Raw genomic sequence first — 20317 nt, forward strand, 5'->3', positions numbered from 1 at the left:
GGTTTCATCTTACATGTGCAGCATGTGCTATTGTCTTTGATTAAAGTATCAACTCTACAATCCCCATTCACTGATCTTCCTCTCGCAGCGACCTGGAGGAGAAGCGCACCGCCAGCCAGCCGTCATTGTGCGAGGAGAGCAAGCTGTGCAGCGAGGACAACCTGAACTTCAACGGCAGCAGCGTGTTGACCACCGAGATCAACCTGGATGAGTCGCTGGCCAGCCAGTTCAGCCGGCCCAGTGAGGGCGCAGAGGTGCCGGATAACTCCCCGCTTAACCCCACCACCATTTCCTCCGCCACCAATGGCCTGCCCAACCAAGTCACCATCCTCGATTAACCTCCACGCATCCATGGAGGACCGTCAGACCAAAACATGTCAACACATACGTGCCCGTACGCTCCTGTTCCCTGCTGAGTAGTTTGATGACTAAGACACAATCAATGTAATGACATTTCAGATGCTGGTGATGTCATCTGATGGACTGGACTGTTTTGACCAAAGGCATGTCCAAAGTATTGGACAATGTGACATACAGTAAATCCGACTAACCCTGACATGAAGAAATCTTTTAACTCTCGCTGATCCTTCTTCATCTGTCTAGTGTATAACGTAAATGATTAACTTTAATCTATCTTCTTTATTTCTTACCTCAAAATCGCTTTAAAAAAATGAAAAACAGAATGTTTTGCAGTAGAAATGATCAAAGGGGGCTGCATGAGCAGCTGCAGACAGAAAGGGAAGCGTGATGGGACACAGCTGTTGTGCTACATCTTCGTAATTTATCGTGTTTTTTAAAATAATTTCACACAATGTAAGTGCCAGTGATTTTTTTTTTATGATTATCTTAATGTTGCATACCATTTATATGATCTAATCACATTTTCAAATACATATTGCTCTGACTTCTCTTTTTTGACATATTTCATGGAATTTACATCTTTTGACCGAGAGCTTTGAAGTCAGGTTTCATACCATTACTAACACACTAACAATGCATAAATGGGAACTTGCTGTGAAAATGCCGAGTAGCATCTGGTGTATATATTTGCATTGCATCTACATGTATCTATTTAGCCATATTACAGTATTATAGCTCCTGGTCCTTTCGAGTTCCTGTGCCTGCTGGGTTTTGCATAGAGCACCAGATTGATGTCATTACTCCATCATCAAGTGTAATGTTATGATTGGAGATGATATTGTAAATTTTGTGTCAAGACTAATATGTTGCTTTATGTATCTTGTCTTTGTCTCCTTCTACACTGTCACGCTCCGTATTTTGTTTGAGGAGCAGCACTTGCAGATAAAGGGGGTGGAGTCTTGCGGGTAACCACCATACACTCATACATGCAGTTAAAGATTGGCAATCTGCATATAATAAAGGCAAATAGTTGGTATTTACATCACATCCAGAGAATGTATTTTTTTTAGTGCTGACATTACTATTCAATCCGTAAATTATTCATACCCTGACAACATTTTGAGTAAAAGTGATTAATAATTTGGTGAATTTTTAGATGATAATGATACATCAAATATAAAAAAAAAACAATTTAAAAAAACGTAAAAACCTGTTAGAAATATTTTTATTTATTTCTCTCTTTTTTTTTTTTAAAGAAGCTATTTTTACATTTTTACAAAACTCCCCAATAATTACTGTAATTTTCTTCAATACAGGCATATCCAGTGTTCCAAATTCATAGTAGTCTGATGCGATCTGGCATATAAAGAAAAACATAAACAAACAATAATGCACTTCAATTCACAACTTGGCCAGGGTATGAATAACCTTGGGTTTTACTTTACTCGCTACTGACCTCAACATATCCCAGGTACACTGAGCAGGACCTTTTCCTCAGTTAAGAAAATGTAAATACATCCCGTAGAAGAATGCTATGATGAACCCAACCACACCCGCTTTAAAAATCAGCAGGTTTTAAAATCTTAAAGCAAGTGTCACTTTTCTTCTTTGTAATGTTGCTTTTGTTATTGGCATATTATTGCAGTAAATTTTGGTTGTTCAGCAAATTAAAAGAAGGTAAATAAAAATTGTCTGTAGATGTTTGCAATTTTTATGGAAATTTGTAAATTGTTTGTTAATATTTACATCCCAATGAATGTTTAGTTTCATGCCAACTGGCAATGCACTGCAGTGAACTCTTTTCTTTTTTTTTCGGTCTGATTCCGTCATGAAAAGTAGAATGCAGCACCACAGGGAGCATGTACAGCTGATGTAACGCCTCTCGTCATATAAAAGCTGGCCACGAGACAAATGTCACATGACCATGCCAGCCATAAAGGATATCTGACGAGTCAAGGGGCGCCGCTAAAGCATCTTCATGTTGTTGGTTAGTTGACACATACACACATACATACATTACATACATTACATACACACAAACACACACAAACACACTCAGGACAGAAAGAGAAAGGTGTTTTCACGTAGGGATGTATACTGTATGACACAAAATAAGCCAATATTGTATTTGCTGCTAAACATCTGTGCTTGTCTTTGTTCTGGCAAATGTTAGCTTTGAATGAGGAAGTCTGCGCGCGCGCGCACACACGCACACACGCACACACGCACACACACACACACACACTCTCAATTGCCAATTCTTTTGCTTTTCATGTGTCAAAGGGTAGGGCTGTGCCTGTTATTGTTCTTATGTTGAGCCCTCCGCTCCTTTTTTTTTTTTAGTTACAAAAACAAAAACAAAAAAATGTTTGCAGAACAGGTCACAAACCTTTTTGGAAAGAGTCATGATTGCGAAGGGTGGGCTGAGGAGCGTCGGGGAGTGTATTTCACTGCCGGTATGTAAATGTGCCTCATTGTGGTACTGTGGTACATGACCAACACAACTTGGAACTAGGTGGCCCACATACAATTCTCCATGGGGCCAATAAAAGTGTAATTGCATCATCAATCTACCAATGTAACGGGATATATGACCGGATAATAAAGTATGTGGAACAATCTATACTGTGCCTTATTTGTCAGTACTGATGTGTCATGTTGAGATAAATGATCATTGGATCAGTTTGTTTTACCATGTCACATGTCCGCATCAGCGAGAGGTGGTGTTAAATTGGCGGAAGTATTCCTGAGTGGGTTTGTTGGTGTACAGCTCCTTGTCCAAATAATGCTGACTGAATGTAAGAAAACAGAAATACACAAAATATAACATTCTCCACATTTTGGATTTGATTTGCTATTTGTGTTAGCCACTCACTGTGCTTGTTGCTCTTTGGACAGCTGCATGTTGAACTGGTCTGCCTGGATCCGCTTTGCTCTCCTGAGTTTGGACGTTCTCCTTTCCTCTTCCCGGGCTTCTCCGGATGCCTTTAGGAGCTGGGAGTTCCAGACTGCATCCCGGTTCTTCTCAATATCACGCCATCTCTTATCATAGATGACAAAGATTGGCTGTCAGGTCATTACTGCTTTGAGGCAGCACTTAATCAGTCAATGAATCAGTCAGTTGCTGAATGAGACACTTCAGATCCCCATAAATCACAATTGTTATATGCCTTCATCTTTGTGGACTGCAAGTGGCAGCACAGTGTCTGCCTCATAGTCAGGAGATCTGTGTTAAAATCTGCTCTACCAGCTAACATGCTGCAAATACCACCTAATAGGCCCATTGGAGAGAGAGAGAGAGAAAAAAATAAGGGACCATCATCTACCTGTCTCTCAATGCATTGCGCCTCCCTTTCCCTGTAGATGGCGCTCAGCTGCTCGGGGCTCATCCCCTTCCAACTGTCAGTCCCAGCAGGCTTCCTTTCCTGCAGCTGGTTCACGGCCGCATCCCAACCCTCCGTCATCATGGCGGACGTCAATGTGTGCCATTTCTCAGCAAGATTCTCCCTCTCCTCGCTCCGATGTGCCTCCTTCAGTCTTTCAGCCTGCTCTGTAGCCTGCAGGGAGCCAAATGCTGTCAGGCCTCGTCTTTCGCGTAGTTCTTTTATGGATTGTGATGCTTAGAATTAAGACAATGGTATATTTAGAGAAGTGGTTCTTAACCTTTTTGGAGGATCCTTCTTTCATGAAAATAAGATTTTTTTTTTTCCAAAATCAAGACATAGGTATAGGGTTTACTGGTGAATATAATGAACAGGGAGAGTACCTCTCTTCACCTTGAATTCAGCAAACTGTGTATTTCCCATCTCCATGCAGCTTAAGGAAGTGGTCCTTTAGTTTTGCTAGATAGCTTGTTGTGCAGACTAGAATAGCTCAACTTTGCATTGCAAATCATGCAGTTCATAAGCAGACTCCCATCACCCAAATCTACTCAATAGGCCTATATTTATAGAGCACTTCAAAGCAACCACAGCTGTTTTCTTAAAATGAAACCCAGGGGCAGCTGACATAATGAAAACAGAGGAGGCCCCAGCATTGAACCCTGTGGAACATCCTACGTTCCGTTATACATGTGAATTCATATTGCACATATTTGTCCGGTCACTTTTTTCCCCGAAATAGTTAGTATTAAGGGATTAAAATAATAAAGAAATCACATGGTGTACCATCACAACAGTCAAACCCAGATTAAGAGGGAATCACTGATTTAAAGACTTTTTAGGCACCATTTTTAAGAGTAGAAGTTATAATGTATTTAAAAAAGATATATAAATTATAAACAAAGTGTGAGATGACCCTTCATTTCTGTTGGCAGTAAAGTCACTCTGGAGCTCATCAAACTGACTTTTTACAAAGTTATTTTATGGCTTATCACTACTGTTGCAGAATTTAGACGGAAAAAAGTTATCATGTACTGTATATTGTAATCTACATTGTGTCAAAATTCAAACTACAGGATCTCACAGGAGGCTGTTAAAGTCCCTGTGATCCTTATGCAGCTCAACCATGAGTTGGGGGGGGGGGGGGGGTTTATGGCACAAAAAGCTTGCGGCAAAACTCCATCGTTCAGGCCCAACCAGTTATGAGTTAGTGACTTGTTAGTAAATCACATCAGATTTGCTTATTATTATGTTCAATATAAATCAGGTGTATTGGACTGTTTACATTGCCAATTTACCCTAAGTGACATCAACAGTATGAGACGTATGGTTCTAGCATGTTCTCCTGAAAAACTTCCTCATTCAGTTACATTTGTTGATGCACCTTGTGCAATAGTTGTCTATACGGGACTTACTGGCTAGCCTAGTACCTTCCATGAAAAAAATACAATGATACAAGAGAGGGACGATTAATAATCATTATATCACCCCAACCCCCCCCCCCCCCCCCCCCCCCCCCATGGAGGATTCAGCTGTGCGCATTCAGGCAAACAAATGTAGTAGTAAATGTAGTCAACGCACATAAACTGAGTTTATGAGCAATGAACTGACATCTTCGATTTAAATAAGAACAGATTGCGTGTGTATGTGTGTGTGTGTATTGTGCCAACCTGTGCTTGATTGTAGTGGTCAAGAGCGACCCGGGCGGCTTTTCTGCCTTCTTCCTCAGCATTGTGTCGCTGTCTCCAGCTGAGGTCCTGTTGCAACAGCTCTTTCTCTGCGAGCATCTCTGCGACACACACGTGTTGCAAATCAACACCTGTTCACCCACTCACACAGATAATGGATCCCTGTGAAGCTTGTCCATAAATGGCACCTGGCAACCAAGGCTGTGTGTGGGAGTGAGCGATTGTGCAGGAAAGAATGATGCTAATTTGTGATTATTGTGTGTGTTTGTACGTAGTAGGTGCCTTTAGGAAAATCATTTTATTGTATTATTTATTGTCATTGTATGGTGCAGATACAATACCTACTCGACTAACCTCTATGTTTGTCCTCCGACCACCTTCTCTCTTGTTGGACCTTTTGTGCCAACAGATCTCTTTCTGTTTGCTTCATTTGTTCTCTCTTTCGCTGTGCACATTCAATATCTTCTCCCTTTGGAACACACAAATAACTTTGGATCGATATCAGCAAGGTTTTTGTTTCCACCCATCGGGCACAGTCTACCTGAAAGATCTGCATGCTGGAAGGCCCTAGCTCAGCCTCTGGAACAGTGATCCTGAATGCCCCCCTCAGGCCACACTTGAGATCGGCATCACGCGAGTCTTCCACTCGCTGCTGGATGTTCCAATACTGAGTCAGGCCAGTGTGCAAAGCTTCTCGCACGTTCCTTTCCTCTATGTCTCTTTGCAACAGCACTTCATCATGCTTCAGTCTCAGCCTATCTGCAACATGCACATATACAGAAATATTATTTCATTTAGTCTCCATGTCATCTTGTCATTTTATATCTTTTACCAAAAGCTTTGTCCCTTTCTCGCTCCATTTCTTCGCGGTGCTTTTTCTCCTGGGTCTGTTTGTTGAGTGCATCCAGGTCAAGGCCCATCACACGCAGCCTTGTATTGAAAATGCGAGCCTTGCGCGCAGCCTCGACAGCCTGTCTCCGCTCCACAGCAGTCTCAATGGATTGATCAACAGGGAAATCTACTTTGTACATTCTCTCTTTTTTTAAAGTCTGTAAGGAGGGGACACAACATTGTTTGTTTATAGCTATATAAGGAAAATTAAACTCACAGGCTATAACATTTGGTGCATCTGCAAGTGAACCATAGCATAAGCATTGTATTAAAAAAAATGCATTAACTTTAAATAATGCTCTGTAACAAGGTTGTGTAGATGGGCACTGCATTTAAAATACTGTATTTACCATGTAGCTATATATGTGATCAATTAAGGCATCCACAATACTAGAAACAATTCTCTCTTTAGTTTGCAATCTTATTTGATTGTGCATGATTGTGCTCCTAATCAAGTGGTACAGTTTATTAATAACACATTGTTTGTGGCAACATATTAGGGGGTAAAAGCAACAAAATAGATTATCATTGGGACTACATACAGAAAATGGAAGGGAAAGGTTTATTGCACTGTATAGTATTTAGTGTAGGCTACTGCAAGTTTAATCACCCGACACTTAACCAAATTAAGTTGTAAAGTCAGTATATCATAATGTTGACCGCCTGTTCAAATTGAAAAGTGACACTGAATTAACAATGTAGATATTTAGAACGGCACTCACCCCATACGATGAAATTTTTTTCAAAAGAATCACAAAACAGTCGCTAGCGGTAACTCTACTGTGTTTGTGGCCTTCGGTATCCATGGTAACACCTACCTAAAGGCTTTGACAAAAAATATCCAATGTTTTAGTAATTGTAATAAAGATGATGATATGTAAAACAATACCAGTATTTACCTACTCATTGTGACCTCGATTGTGTTAATTTTACGAAAAGAAGAAGAGACACAGCCAAAACATCATATTCGATCTCGCGAGAAACTGCGAGGTTACAACTCTCGCGCTCAAAGCTCTTCCTGTTGGATTGTAAAATGGCGCATTGTTGTCACCGCAGCATCGTGTACGATTTTTCAAGATTATGACTGAATTGCAATGATTAACAGCTAGATGCATACCACGTTGAAGTGGTCGTATCGTCGGGCATCAGATTGAGCAGAGAGGTTTATTTGTTTGCATGCATGCTTTTGTTTTCGTCCAGTAGACATCGCTTGCTAGCATTAGCCAAAGCTGGCCCTTCTTGATTGTTTTGTTAGTTTTTTTTTACGTGAGCTGCATAATTTGCGACGGCTAAATTACAACCACAATGGGCTACCTAAAACTCATAGAAATCGAAAACTTCAAGTCATACAAAGGACGGCAAATCATCGGACCATTTCATAAATTTACGGCGATCATCGGCCCCAATGGATCTGGTATGTTGGCTGATGCAAAGTGCTGACACTCGTTGCATCCCAAGCAGAACTAATGTGCAGCAAATGTATCGACCTTACGTCTTTCTATGATGTATATTCTGCAGCAATAGTTGACATGTCATGGGCGTGTCTCGCGTACGCGTGTACACTTCTTAGACACTAAATTCTACAACGTAATAATGATATAATCCATGTTTTATTGTTTTTAATGTGCAGTTGTTTTATGTGTGTATTTTAAAATCACTACTTGCCAATACATGTAACAATTTAAACGTTTCTGCAGGAAAATCAAATCTTATGGATGCCATCAGCTTTGTGTTGGCGGAGAAGACCAGTAACTTGCGCGTAAAGACTCTGAAGGATCTGATCCATGGGGCACCTGTTGGGAAGCCAGCTGCCAACAGAGCTTTTGTCAGTATGGTCTATCAGGAGAATGATGGAGAGGAACGCACCTTCACCAGGATGATCATTGGTAGGAACGTCCTTTGGAGGTCTCTTAAATGACCACACTTTGTTCTGGTCTTCAGTTTTGTCTGATACTAATTTTTAATTTTCTTGAGCAACTTGTAGACATTGAAAATCATTTCTTTATTATTTATATGCTAGGTTCCTCCTCTGAATACCGCATCAACAGCAAAGTAGTGGGCTTGCCGGATTACAGTGAGCAGCTAGAAAAACTCGGTATTCTCATCAAGGCTCGAAACTTCTTGGTTTTCCAGGTGAGCCAGAGCATCTATGAGGAATATATTTGTCGCCTTCCAATGGGTCGGAAAACCATCAAACTTGTGGTCTGTCAGAGAATTGGATACATGTTCTGTGGGGAAAAGATTTTTTATTTGAAAAGAGAAAAGTCATTTAATAAATGAATGTGTGTTTTACATTCAGTGTTGTGATTGTTTCTCCAGGGAGCCGTGGAGTCTATTGCAATGAAGAACCCAAAGGAGCGCACAGCTTTGTTTGAGGAGATCTCACGCTCAGGGGAGTTGGCTCAGGAGTATGACCGAAGGAAGAAGGAGATGGTGAAAGCAGAGGAGGACACACAGTTCAACTACCATCGCAAGAAGAACATTGCAGCTGAGCGCAAGGAGGCCAAGCAGGAGAAAGAGGAGGTGAGTCGGTTGAACACAACGTGTATATGTGCAGGACATAAACTGTATATTTATTTGCTTGTAGTTTTCTTTATTTTTGTATTGTGTATTTCTTTAGAACACATTGAAAATAACTTGCCGCCTTTGTCTCTGCCCTCCGTCTTTCATCCAGGCTGAGCGCTACCAGCGACTGAAGGATGAAGTGGCGAGGGCCAGTGTTCAGTTGCAGCTCTTCAAGCTCTACCACAACGAGATGGAGATCGAGAAGTTGAACAAAGAGCTGGGTCAGCGCAACAAAGAGATCGACAAGGACCGCAAGAGGATGGACCACGTGGAGGAGGAGCTGAAAGACAAGAAGAAGGAGCTTGGGAGACTGATGAGGGAGCAGCAGACAATCGAGAAAGAGATCAAGTGAGTTACCATGCTGTTGCAGTCTCAACGTAGGTTTCATGTATGACTTTTAACCTGCCGATTGCTCGATTACTGCCCCCAGAGAGAAGGACTCTGAGCTAAACCAGAAAAGGCCACAGTACATCAAGGCGAAAGAGAACACCTCACACAAGATCAAGAAGCTTGAGGCTGCCCGAAAATCATTGCAGAATGCCCAGAAGATGTACAAGAAGCGCAAGGCAGACATGGACGAACTTGACAAGGAGATGCAAGCGGTGGAGCTCGCAAAGCAAGATTTTGAGGAGCGCATGGAGGAGGAGGCGCAGAGTCAGGGCCAGGACCTTACCCTGGAGGAGAACCAGGTACCAGAGGCTTGAATGTTGCATGCAGTGTATTCATATTAGCAGGGATGTGATTTTTCCGCTAATTCGCGGAATTCCGCTTTTTTGCCCCCCCCCCCCCCCCAAAAAATAGATTTTTTTTAAAAAAAAATTTTTTTAGTAGTTCATTGTGTATGCACATGACTCCGACAGATAACATCTTCTGCTATAACAAAGACATTTGTGGTATGCTCTAATATGAGTTACTTTTCATTTGGTCATGATATAATTATTTGTTCATGCTCCCCCCCCCCCCACTGGGCACTGCCCTGGACCTAGCTGGGTGCCAGCGGCCCCCAGACCACCGGCTAAATTTTCAGATAATTTCACTTTGGTCAAATCACATCCCTGTATTAGAATATAACGCTTCGCATCTTTGAGCAGCACACCACCAAACAGGAATATCACAAATTGTGTATACTGAAGTCATTATGGTGTTAGATCTGAAAAAAAAAATGATTTAGACATGTCTATAAATTGAACAGATGTAATGGGAAAAAAAAAAAAAAAGAAAGAAAATGAAATAAACATGTGAATTTCACCTTTAGGTCAAGAAGTACCTTTTTTCTTTCCTTTTTTATTTTTATTATTTTTATGTTTTTTATTTATTATTATGTTGTTGTTTTTTTAAGAGCTCAGTATTGTTCATTCGGTAATTTTACCGATTTGACATGTCATCATCATTGCTCTAGGTCAAGCAGTACCATCGACTAAAGGAGGAGGCCAGTAAACGTGCAGCCACACTGGCCCAGGAGCTAGAGAAGTTCAACCGTGACCAGAAAGCTGACCAGGACCGCCTTGACTTGGAGGAGAGGAAGAAAGTGGAGACAGAGGTAATGAAGGCGCTGGTGGAAAATGTGCAACATTCCAACGCAAGCAGCTACAAATGGCCCGTCTCTTGCAGGCTAAAATAAAACAAAAGATTCGCGAGATTGAGGAGAACCAGAAGCGCATTGAGAAGTTGGAGGATTACATCACCACCAGCAGGTCTGCTACACTGCACTGTAAAAAGCTGTTGGAATCGTGTTATCTCATTCTCACCCTTGTTTCTACTGTTGCTACTCAGGCAGTCACTGGATGAGCAGAAACGCATGGAGGAGGAACTTACTGAGGAAGTGGAATTAGCCAAGAGGAGGATTGATGAGATCAACATGGAACTGAATCAGGTAGGTACAGTAGTAGTACACACACACTGTCACACATCATTGCGTCTTCAAATGTCCCATTCGCTATTGTGTTTTTCACCAAGGTTATGGAGCAGCTCGGCGACGCCAGGATCGACAGGCAGGAGAATAGTCGACAGCAACGTAAGGCTGAAATCATGGAGAGCATTAAACGACTTTACCCTGGCTCTGTGGTGAGGAATCCCCTTCAGTCATTCCTGTCAATGCGTTTTTACACGACTAATATTGAAGACATATGGCTTTATTCTTTCCGCAGTATGGCCGCTTAATTGACTTGTGCCAGCCCACTCAGAAGAAATATCAGATTGCCGTGACTAAAGTTTTGGGTAAGAACATGGATGCCATCATCGTCGATTCCGAGAAGACGGGCAGAGATTGTATCCAGTACATCAAGGAGCAGAGAGGGGAGCCTGAGACCTTCCTGCCGCTCGACTACTTGGAGGTGAATGGCGATTTCCGTGATTGTATACCAACGGGATTGGTTTTGTTCTTAGTTATGTTTCTAAACAATAAATAACCCCAAAAATTGAAGTACAGAGATACCAGACACCCTAAAATAGTAGTAAAACATATCACTTATTTTACAGAGGTGTAAGTGAAGAGATTTGAGATTTCTGCTAACTAAAAAAAATATCCTATATAAATCGATTAGGGGTGTTAGAAAAAATCGATTCGGCAATATATCACGATATTACAGTGCACAATTCTCGAATCGATTCGATATGCGGCCTAATCGATTTTTATGAGAATATTCAACAAAACGTCTTACTTAGGGTTAGGATTCACACATTAAGCATGGAAGAATGTTCTATTAATGGAACATTAAGCCTTAATATTTTTATTTCAGTGCTGTTCAAACATGAAACAGACTGCAACCTGTTTGTTAAATGCAGTGGCTCAGTTATGAGCCTGAATTTTCAGATAAATAAATAAATTTCCATACAAATCTTACAGTGTACAAGTTTACTAATTAGTATTTTTTAAATTTGAGTTAAAAAAAAAAATCGCAATAATCAATTTATAGATTCGTATTAATCGCTATAGAATCGTGACCTATGAATCGTGATACGAATTGAATCGCCGGGTACTTGGCAATTAACACCCCTAAAATCGACATATCAAAAGCGTTCTCGGGGTACAGGGCACAGAAAAGATTATGAGCATAGGTTCAAAACTTATTTCATCCTCGTCATTGGAAGATAGCAACAAAACATTTGTACTTATCTTAATTTAGTCTTTGTGCTGCCTTCTCTAATCACAGGTGAAGCCAACTGATGAGAAACTCCGAGAGCTGCGAGGAGCCAAGCTGGTGATTGACGTGATCCGCTACGAGCCTCCTCACATCAAGAAAGCTCTGCAGTACGCATGCGGTAATGCTCTGGTGTGTGACAATGTGGAGGACGCCAGAAGGATCGCTTTTGGAGGCCCTTACAGGCACAAGGTACCGTCCACAAGCTATACAGTAACGCAGGGGTGCTCAATTTCGGTCTTCGAGAACCCCTATCCTGCCTGTTTTCCATGTTTCCCTCCTGCAGCACAGCTGAATCTAATGATCAGCTAATTAGCAGGCTTTGCAGAAGCCTGATAATGAATCAGGTGTGTTAGTGGAGAGAAACATGAAAAATAGGCTGGATAGGGGCTCTCGAGGACCGAACTTGAGCACCCCTGCAGTAACGGTTCTACACTGATTCAATTCAAAAGCTGGTTAAAATTGTAACTTTGGAATTGTACAAACTTTGGGGAGTTCTAAGAACAGATACACACACTCTTGTTTTTATTGTTGCGATTGTACCCAATTTTGTCTCACTTCCCAACCTCTGTTTGTCTTCACACATCTAGACCGTCGCCCTGGACGGAACCCTTTTCCAGAAATCTGGAGTCATCTCTGGAGGAGCCAGCGACCTGAAGGCCAAGGCCAGACGCTGGGATGAAAAAGCGGTGGACAAGCTCAAAGAGAAGAAGGAGAAACTTACTGATGAGCTCAAGGTTTGGTTCGTCTCTACTTTGTGTTTCCTTCATTTTCACAAAAAGGGTTTTCTGGCTCAAATTGAGGCAGAGAACGGTGCCTTTATGATCACTTGCCACCACAAACTCGAGCAAACATTTCTGTACAGTATTTTACATACATTTTGTTGTTTAGCATTTCTTAAATCATATAATACAAATGAATACAAAAGAAAAAATACAGTAACTTTGTTTGATATGGTTAAATGTTGGCTAAATGTGGCTGTTAAATGTTGAACATTGCTTTGAGCCATTCCATCCCGAAAGCAGAACGTTTAGGCACTCCTTGTAGTCCAGTGTAGTGATCTTACCAAAAGTCAAAACTACAATAAGGCAAAACAACCCCATGTCCTATCCAGGATTTTCACGGGTCATTAAAATCTATTAAAAGTCATTAAATGAATTTTGCTCAATTGAGCGCCTTAAATAGCATTAAAAAGCATTGAATACATTGTCTAGAGGCATTAAAAAACGAAATACAATTGATGTAAAAACATTGTTGTTCGTGCTTTATTTTACATACTATGTTGTCCAAAGGAGTCACTCTAACGCAATTTAGCAATAATAAATGTGATAATACAATATATGTATTTGTGGGGACTGGTGAGTGGTTGTAATTGACTTTGTACAAAATGGCCTGGAGGCCCTGAGTTGCTCTGGATTTGAAAAGCAAAATGTACTGTTCCTGTCACAAACGTCCAACATGAAATTCTAATGCCACCTAGTGGCAGAAAATTACCTCAACTCGAATCTTTTTCAATGTTTCACACTCCTTCAAACAGTTTGATATATATTTTTAACTTCAAATAACGATGAATTACGTACTATAAAAAAATACTGTATCAATGAACTAAAAGATACAACCACATATGTATTTGCTAACCATATTTGTCCACTTTTATGTTAAATAGTATGAAAAACGTGTGTGTATATGCAGTACGACGTGGGCATGAAATTAGTTGCATTAAATTAGCTTTGCTGCTACCTGCAGAAACCCTGCTATCAATGCTGTGCTTTATAGGAGCAAATGAAGGCCAAAAGAAAAGAGGCGGAGCTGCGTCAGGTCCAGTCGCAGGCACACGGGCTGCAGATGAGACTGAAGTATTCCCAGAGTGACCTGGAGCAGACCAAAACCCGCCACCTCTCTCTAAACATGCAGGTACGTTTGTTTTTCCTTCCTCCCTCTTCCTCTTCCTCTTCCTCTTCTTTTTCCTTTTAAACACATTTTGCGCCTTGCAGGAGAAATCCAAGTTGGAGAGTGAACTAGCAAACTTTGGCCCTCGCATCAACGACATCAAGAGGATCATACATTCGCGCGAGCGAGAAATCACAGACCTCAGGGACCGCATGAACTTGGTGAGCCTCAAGCATGAAACATTCTTTCTGCGTTATGAATCATGTGCCGGGGCGGTAACGTTTCTGCATGCTTTTCAGGTGGAGGATGAGGTGTTTGTTGAGTTCTGCAAGGAGATTGGCGTGAGGAACATCAGAGAGTTTGAGGAGGAGAAGGTGAAGAGGCAGAATGAGATTGCCAAGAAGCGGTGAGTTCATGCAATGGAGCCTTGAGATACAAGTTGAATGACTATTTTGTCGTCTTTCCCCATTGACATGGATAGAAACTCTATTAAGTCATTCACTGCCATTGACGGCTCTAGACGTCAAAAATTTATTTGAACTATGTCTATTAGTTTAACATTTTTTTCCACTTTTGTTAACACGCGTAAGAAAAAAAATATTGTACATTTAGACCAGATATAAAATTTGTGATTAAATCATGAGTTAACTATTGAAGTCATGCGATTAATTACAATTAAAAAATGTAACCACCTGACGCCCTAATTTTAATAATCTTTTCTTTTTTTGAAAAAAGATGAATTTAAAAACGAAAAGATGATTAAAAATTAAGTTTTTGAAAAAATATTATTTAAAAAAAGAAAAGATGATTAGAAATTAGGTCATCATGCGATAATTTTTTAAAATTGTTATTAATCACATTACTTCAATAGTAAACTCACGATTAATCACAAATTTTATATCTGTTCTAAATATACAATAACAACTTTTTTTCTAGGTTTTCATACTCTTGTTAAAAGTGTAAAAAATGTTAAACTAATAGAAATAGTTCAAATGAATTTTTGACGTCTAAAGTCGTCAATGGCAGTGAATGAGTTAATCTTGTCCAAATTCTTAAAAAATAAAATAAAGGTAATTTTCTATAATATTGCACTTCGCAAAACATACAGTAACGAACATTAAATGGAATGTAAAGTTGTTTTTGAATTATTATTTTTTGCTTCAATTCAGTGGACATTGTGCTGCTCCTTCTGGTGTGCATGCCTTTGGCCACATGGGGGCAGTATAATACAGATATATGTAGACAATCCTCAGTAAGCTTCCTTAATATTCATCGTTCGTCGCAGAGGTTAAAGAAATGCTCACTAGCTGTCAAACGGCTGCTTGTTTTGAAGCGACTTGAGTTGACTGCAACCATATCATAATCTCAATTTTTAGCTCTTTGCATTGTAGCTCTTTTCAATGGGCTCCCGTTAGTATGGAATTCAACTAAAACATGACGAATCTGATGAAATAGAATGTTTTCAAAGATGAGGTGAATGATCAAAGCCTTTGTACATTAAATGTTATTCGCATAGCGTCACTGAACAAAAAAATATGAGTGTTAAAGTCGCTGTTGTGCAGAAAATGTATCTTTTCACAAAAAGCTCCTTATCTTTTAAATTTTCAAAAGAAGTCACTCAAATTACCTATTTTCAAACAGTGATTACTAAAAGAACGGAATAAGGTAGAAACACACTTTTTTTCTATTTGGTACCCACCATGTTTATGTAGAGTACACAATATTCAGTTTGCCTTGAAAGATGAGTTGAAATGCTCGAAATCGGCCGGCACTGTCAGAGTTACCACTAAAATGCAGTGAGAACTGATCTTGCATGTTATATTTTCCCAGTCTTGAGTTTGAGACCCAGAAGACCCGTCTAGGAATTCAGGTGGACTATGAGAAAAACCAGCTGAAGGAGGACCAGGAGAAGGTCATGATGTGGGAGCAGACCGTCAAGAAGGATGAGGCTGAAATTGAACGCCTCAAGAAAGTACGGACGTGAAGAGCATTCTTTTCTCCCTTTTTCTTTTTGCTCACTCGCGTTTTTGTGTTCTTTTTCCGTCAGGAGGAGCACAGGCACATGAAGATCATCGATGAGACAATGGCTCAGCTGCAAGACCTGAAGAATCAGCACCTCACCAAGAAGTCCGAAGTCAACGACAAGAACCACGAGATGGAGGAGATCCGCAAGAAACTGGGCGGCGCCAACAAGTAAGTTCCTTCCCAAAAAGTTTTCCCTTCGAAGAAGGCGTCTGTCTGCTACAAGGGCTGTTGTCGGCGCTTCGCAGGGAGTTGACGCAACTTCAGAAAGAAGTGACGGCCATCGAGACCAAACTGGAGCAGAAGCGCAGCGACCGTCACAACCTGCTGCAGGCTTGCAAAATGCAGGACATCAGGTTGCCTCTTCGCTCGGGGACCATGGACGACATCAGCCAGGGGGAGGTACGGAAGAGCATGTGCGTTAACGTTTTGGAATGAGCGGACAACTGCAACCGATTGTTGTCCGTCTATTTAGGGGAGCTCCCAGAACGACGAGTCTAGCAGCCAGAGGACGTCCAGCAGCGTTCTGGCTAAAGAGGCGCTCATTGAAATCGACTACAGCAACCTGACTGAAGATCTGAAGGTAAGAATATTAATAATGATAATAATTCCTACAAAAACAGTAAGGACTTTGCAGCGATCGCTGCTTGGGTCCTGATAACCTTTACAGTTATGTATTTGTACTGTTGTTTTGTGGAAAACACTACTTCACCTTTATATTTTTATGCAGGATCGTGATCGGCGGTAACAATGAATACACATAGACTGATTTACTGTGCTAGAATAATTGTGCCTTTTATTCCCCGCAAACAGCAATCTACACCTGGACTGTGCTAGAATAATCGTACGTTTTATTCCCCGCAAACAGTAATCAACACCTGTGCTGTGCTAGAATAATTGTACCTTTTATTCCCCGCAAACAGCAATAATCACAACTCGCTTTGCTAGAATAATGGTGGCTTTTATTCCCCGCAAACAGCAATCAATACACTACAATGTTAAGCAGCATAATATGATCATCATCAACGCTTACCTTGACACTAGACCGGAGAGCCCACGGTCCGGGTAGAACGAGCTACAAAAGGGCTGGGCAATCGTACATATTCCACAGCTGACTCTGACCGGACCGTGTGCCGCTCCGTCTTTAATTCGTTAGCGTGGGAAACCAAGCTAGCCAAGCCCTTTCTCAGACACTTTCAAAAACATGTTTTGCAAAGCAGGGAAAACTGTAGTATAAACAAGGTATTCACTCCCAGGCTGATTCCGCCCTTTATTTACAAAATGTTGGGCACCTGGATTCGTAAAACAGTTCAGGACAACAACATATCCTTATATAAGAGGTTACACAAGGACATATCAAACCATGGTTATTTTCCCTTCAACTGTATAAAAGAGTTTTGAAATCCCTCTTCCCCGCAGGATACCTTGTTAGAGGACGAGTTCAAGGCGGAGACGAACACGCTGCAGCAGCGTCTGAACGAGCAGCAGAGCATCCTGCAGAGGATCAGCGCCCCCAACATGAAGGCCATGGAGAAGCTGGAGAGCGTCAGGGACAAGTTCCAAGAGACCAGCGACGGTCAGAGCTGCCAGCGGAATTCGAGCGAGGTGCTAAGTGTGGATGTGTGATGATGACGGTCGTGTTTTTGCCCTCAGAGTTTGAGGCTGCTCGCAAGAGGGCCAAGAAGGCCAAACAGGCCTTTGAGCAGATCAAGAAGGAACGCTTCGATCGCTTCAATACCTGCTTTGAGTCCGTGGCCACCAACATCGACGAGATCTACAAGGCCCTCTCGCGCAACAGCAGCGCTCAGGTATTTTGGAGTCGCACTTGATATTTGCTATGGTCCAGACTGCTGCCAAGTTGGAAACAACAAATACAAAAAGGAGGTTGTCTAGGTAAAAAAAAATTAAGTCCAAGTCACATGAACCCATTAAAGCCTAAAGCGCCAAAACATGCCTCTAAAACCTATGGGTGGCTTTTGAGTCACCCCAGAAAACCTGAAGTTTTCCTGGAAATTAAACAATATTAAAAATAATTGATATTTCAGCTCTTGAAGCAGATAGAAACATAATTCCAAAAACATTTTAGAGCTTACACCTGTGGCGTTATTATTATAAACCTTCAATATATATATATTTTTAAATCAAACAAACAAATGTTGCATCTGCGGATGTATAACTCCAAATATATTTAGCTTCAACACTGGAGCGCAGTTGTGATAACCTCGGGGGATAATTATTTGTCGTCCATTCCGTTACAAAGCCGTCAAAATTTTCAAGATCCTCGTTGTCTACAAACATATTTCTTAACAGTATGTCACTCCCGTACCGTTTTCAATTGCGTCACTTATTTAATAACTCCCACAAATCTGCATTCATAAACGCTCGAATAAAATTCCAGGACATGCTATGAGGCCCACGTCACCACATCGTGCAGATTCTGATGCCTTTCATCGGCGAAGAGACCAAAAAAATTGTCAAAGCACAGCATAATTACATATCAGTGGTAAACGCCAAACTGGTAATCGGCCCATAGTCTCACTGTATATTTCCAGACTTGGGTTCCATCCCGTTTGTCATCCCAGTCACCAATACCCGTTCCCATTGTAGGCTTTCCTCGGTCCCGAAAATCCAGAGGAGCCGTACTTGGACGGCATCAACTATAACTGCGTAGCTCCTGGAAAGCGCTTCCGACCCATGGATAACCTGTCTGGAGGAGAAAAGACTGTGGCGGCATTGGCGCTGCTCTTTGCTATTCACAGGTGAGACAAACACGGGAGCCTTGACCTGTGACCTGTGAGCACAAACTATTCCTTCACTAACCTTTCTCCCACTCGCCTCAGCTACAAACCCGCCCCCTTCTTCGTGCTCGACGAGATTGACGCCGCGCTCGACAACACAAACATCGGCAAGGTTTGTCCTCAAGTCCGCAATTGCTTTGTGATCATCATCGTCATCATCATCGCAAATGATCCTCTGTTGCCCTCCAAGGTGGCTAATTATATCAAAGACCAGTCGGTGCAGAACTTCCAGGCCATCGTCATCTCCCTGAAGGAGGAGTTTTACACCAAAGCAGACTCGCTCATCGGGGTTTATCCGGAGGTGTGTAGCTTTTCTGTAATCATGTAAATCTGCCTGCTTAACTTGTGAAACTCATTTTAAAAAAACAGCCCCTTTAAAAATATGCGATATAACATTTTCACACAATTAACATCATTCTTGGCGATCAAGTAATTGATTATCAAGCCCAAGGTCAAAATCCCGTTCATCTTGTGACCCTTCTTACCTTCTCGCCCGCAGCAAGGTGACTGCGTAATCAGCAAAGTGCTCACCTTTGACCTCTCCCAGTATCCTGACGCCAACCCGAATCCCAACGAGTAGGACGAACTTTCCTGTCACTAGAAACTCCAAAAAAAACGTTCATTCCTTCATTTTGTTTGGTAGCTGAAAGTCTTGTATCTTTTAGGTCTCATGTTATTTCCTTTCGCTATTTTTAATGTTATGTTTGGATATGCTATGATAGGAAATGTTATTTTTTTTGCAGTAGTGTGTTAGTTGATGGTTGTCCTGTAGACACTTACAACCAGATTGTATGTACACAAATGACTCCAACTTTGTCCATCTGAGTATTCATTAGATTCGCCTGGGAATGAATAGAATTGATCCGAATAATTCATCCACAGAGTTTTTGAATTTGTATATCATCTGAGGTGTGATGTCAAGTCCTCAGAGACATTTTGTACTTTTGGTTGTGATGCTTAATCAACACAGTGGTGTTACAATAGAATGATGGAGCCCAACAGTCGATACAAAACAAAAAGTAAAAAAATATTCAAAATGCTATCAACAACAGCAATGTGTTTATATTCCCCGAGCCATATTCCTAATGTCCATTAGGCAAATTGAAAGCTCCATGCGAGTGAGGTAATTCTCCCTCTGGTGTCTTTTTATTAAATGCTTTGCTTTCTATGAATAAAAATTGAATTATTTAAAATCCTGTCGCTTTTACTTTACAAATCCATGTTTTATCGAGATTGTCTTTACTTCAAGTGCACTGCAGCTTCATGACATGTCTTGGTTTCATATGAGCTCTCATTAACACGGCAGGACATTCCATTCCATAAGCAGAATTTACGCTGCTGATCAAGACTATTTAAAGAGGGTCTCACTTTACAAGGAGAAACTTCTGCAGGGGGCATCCGTGTCCAAGCAAACTCACAGCCGCGACAACTTATTAGGTACACAAAAATAGAATATATCCTGCCACAAATGTAGCTGGGATTTGTGTTCACAACAGTCACTCATCAAGTGTTGCGTTGTCATAGAAAATGGATCATATAAAGTTGGGGATGATTTCTGCCCCAATTTGTTAAAACCAGAATAA

General features: G+C 41.2%; 3 protein-coding genes across 7 annotated transcripts in view; 2 read left to right on the forward strand and 1 right to left on the reverse strand.

Annotated features, from left to right (window-relative positions):
• Nucleotides 1–2983, forward strand: part of l1cama (L1 cell adhesion molecule, paralog a) — a 50420-nt gene extending 47437 nt beyond the window's left edge. For both annotated transcript variants that reach the window (XM_077572386.1, XM_077572392.1), the window contains one exon: nt 89–2983. In XM_077572386.1, the coding sequence (XP_077428512.1) occupies nt 89–338 (250 nt within the window). In that variant the 3' untranslated portion in view covers nt 339–2983. The remainder of the gene's footprint in view (nt 1–88) is intronic.
• The window catches only part of ribc1 (RIB43A domain with coiled-coils 1), a 19440-nt gene extending 12113 nt beyond the window's left edge, over nt 1–7327 (reverse strand). For 2 of the 4 annotated variants that reach the window (XM_077572443.1, XM_077572435.1), the window contains exons 1-9: nt 7219–7317; nt 7042–7144; nt 6261–6477; nt 5970–6187; nt 5783–5897; nt 5411–5529; nt 3687–3917; nt 3236–3402; nt 3054–3152 (exon numbers count right to left, since the gene is read on the reverse strand). In XM_077572443.1, coding sequence (XP_077428569.1) covers nt 3071–3152; nt 3236–3402; nt 3687–3917; nt 5411–5529; nt 5783–5897; nt 5970–6187; nt 6261–6477; nt 7042–7125 — 1233 coding nt within the window. In that variant the 5' untranslated portion in view covers nt 7126–7144; nt 7219–7317 and the 3' untranslated portion in view covers nt 3054–3070. Of the gene's footprint in view, nt 1–1582; nt 3153–3235; nt 3403–3686; nt 3918–5410; nt 5530–5782; nt 5898–5969; nt 6188–6260; nt 6478–7041; nt 7145–7218 lie in introns of those variants that run through there. The other 2 variants (XM_077572425.1, XM_077572418.1) reach the window with 2 other exon arrangements.
• Nucleotides 7319–19927, forward strand: smc1a (structural maintenance of chromosomes 1A). Its single transcript, XM_077572404.1, has 26 exons — nt 7319–7733; nt 8017–8205; nt 8340–8452; nt 8639–8842; nt 8994–9232; nt 9315–9573; nt 10284–10424; nt 10496–10578; nt 10658–10757; nt 10841–10948; nt 11032–11217; nt 12037–12216; nt 12615–12761; nt 13801–13938; nt 14019–14135; nt 14214–14320; nt 15745–15886; nt 15962–16107; nt 16185–16338; nt 16412–16519; nt 17356–17512; nt 17590–17744; nt 18544–18695; nt 18777–18846; nt 18925–19035; nt 19234–19927. The coding sequence occupies exons 1-26, from the start codon at nt 7625–7627 to the stop codon at nt 19312–19314; spliced, it is 3696 nt and encodes a 1231-aa protein (XP_077428530.1). The 5' UTR covers nt 7319–7624; the 3' UTR covers nt 19315–19927.
• Nucleotides 19928–20317: the final 390 nt, after the last annotated feature.

The sequence above is a fragment of the Vanacampus margaritifer genome, chromosome 1, assembly GCF_051991255.1.
Source record: "Vanacampus margaritifer isolate UIUO_Vmar chromosome 1, RoL_Vmar_1.0, whole genome shotgun sequence".
Taxonomy (NCBI): Eukaryota; Metazoa; Chordata; class Actinopteri; order Syngnathiformes; family Syngnathidae; genus Vanacampus; species Vanacampus margaritifer.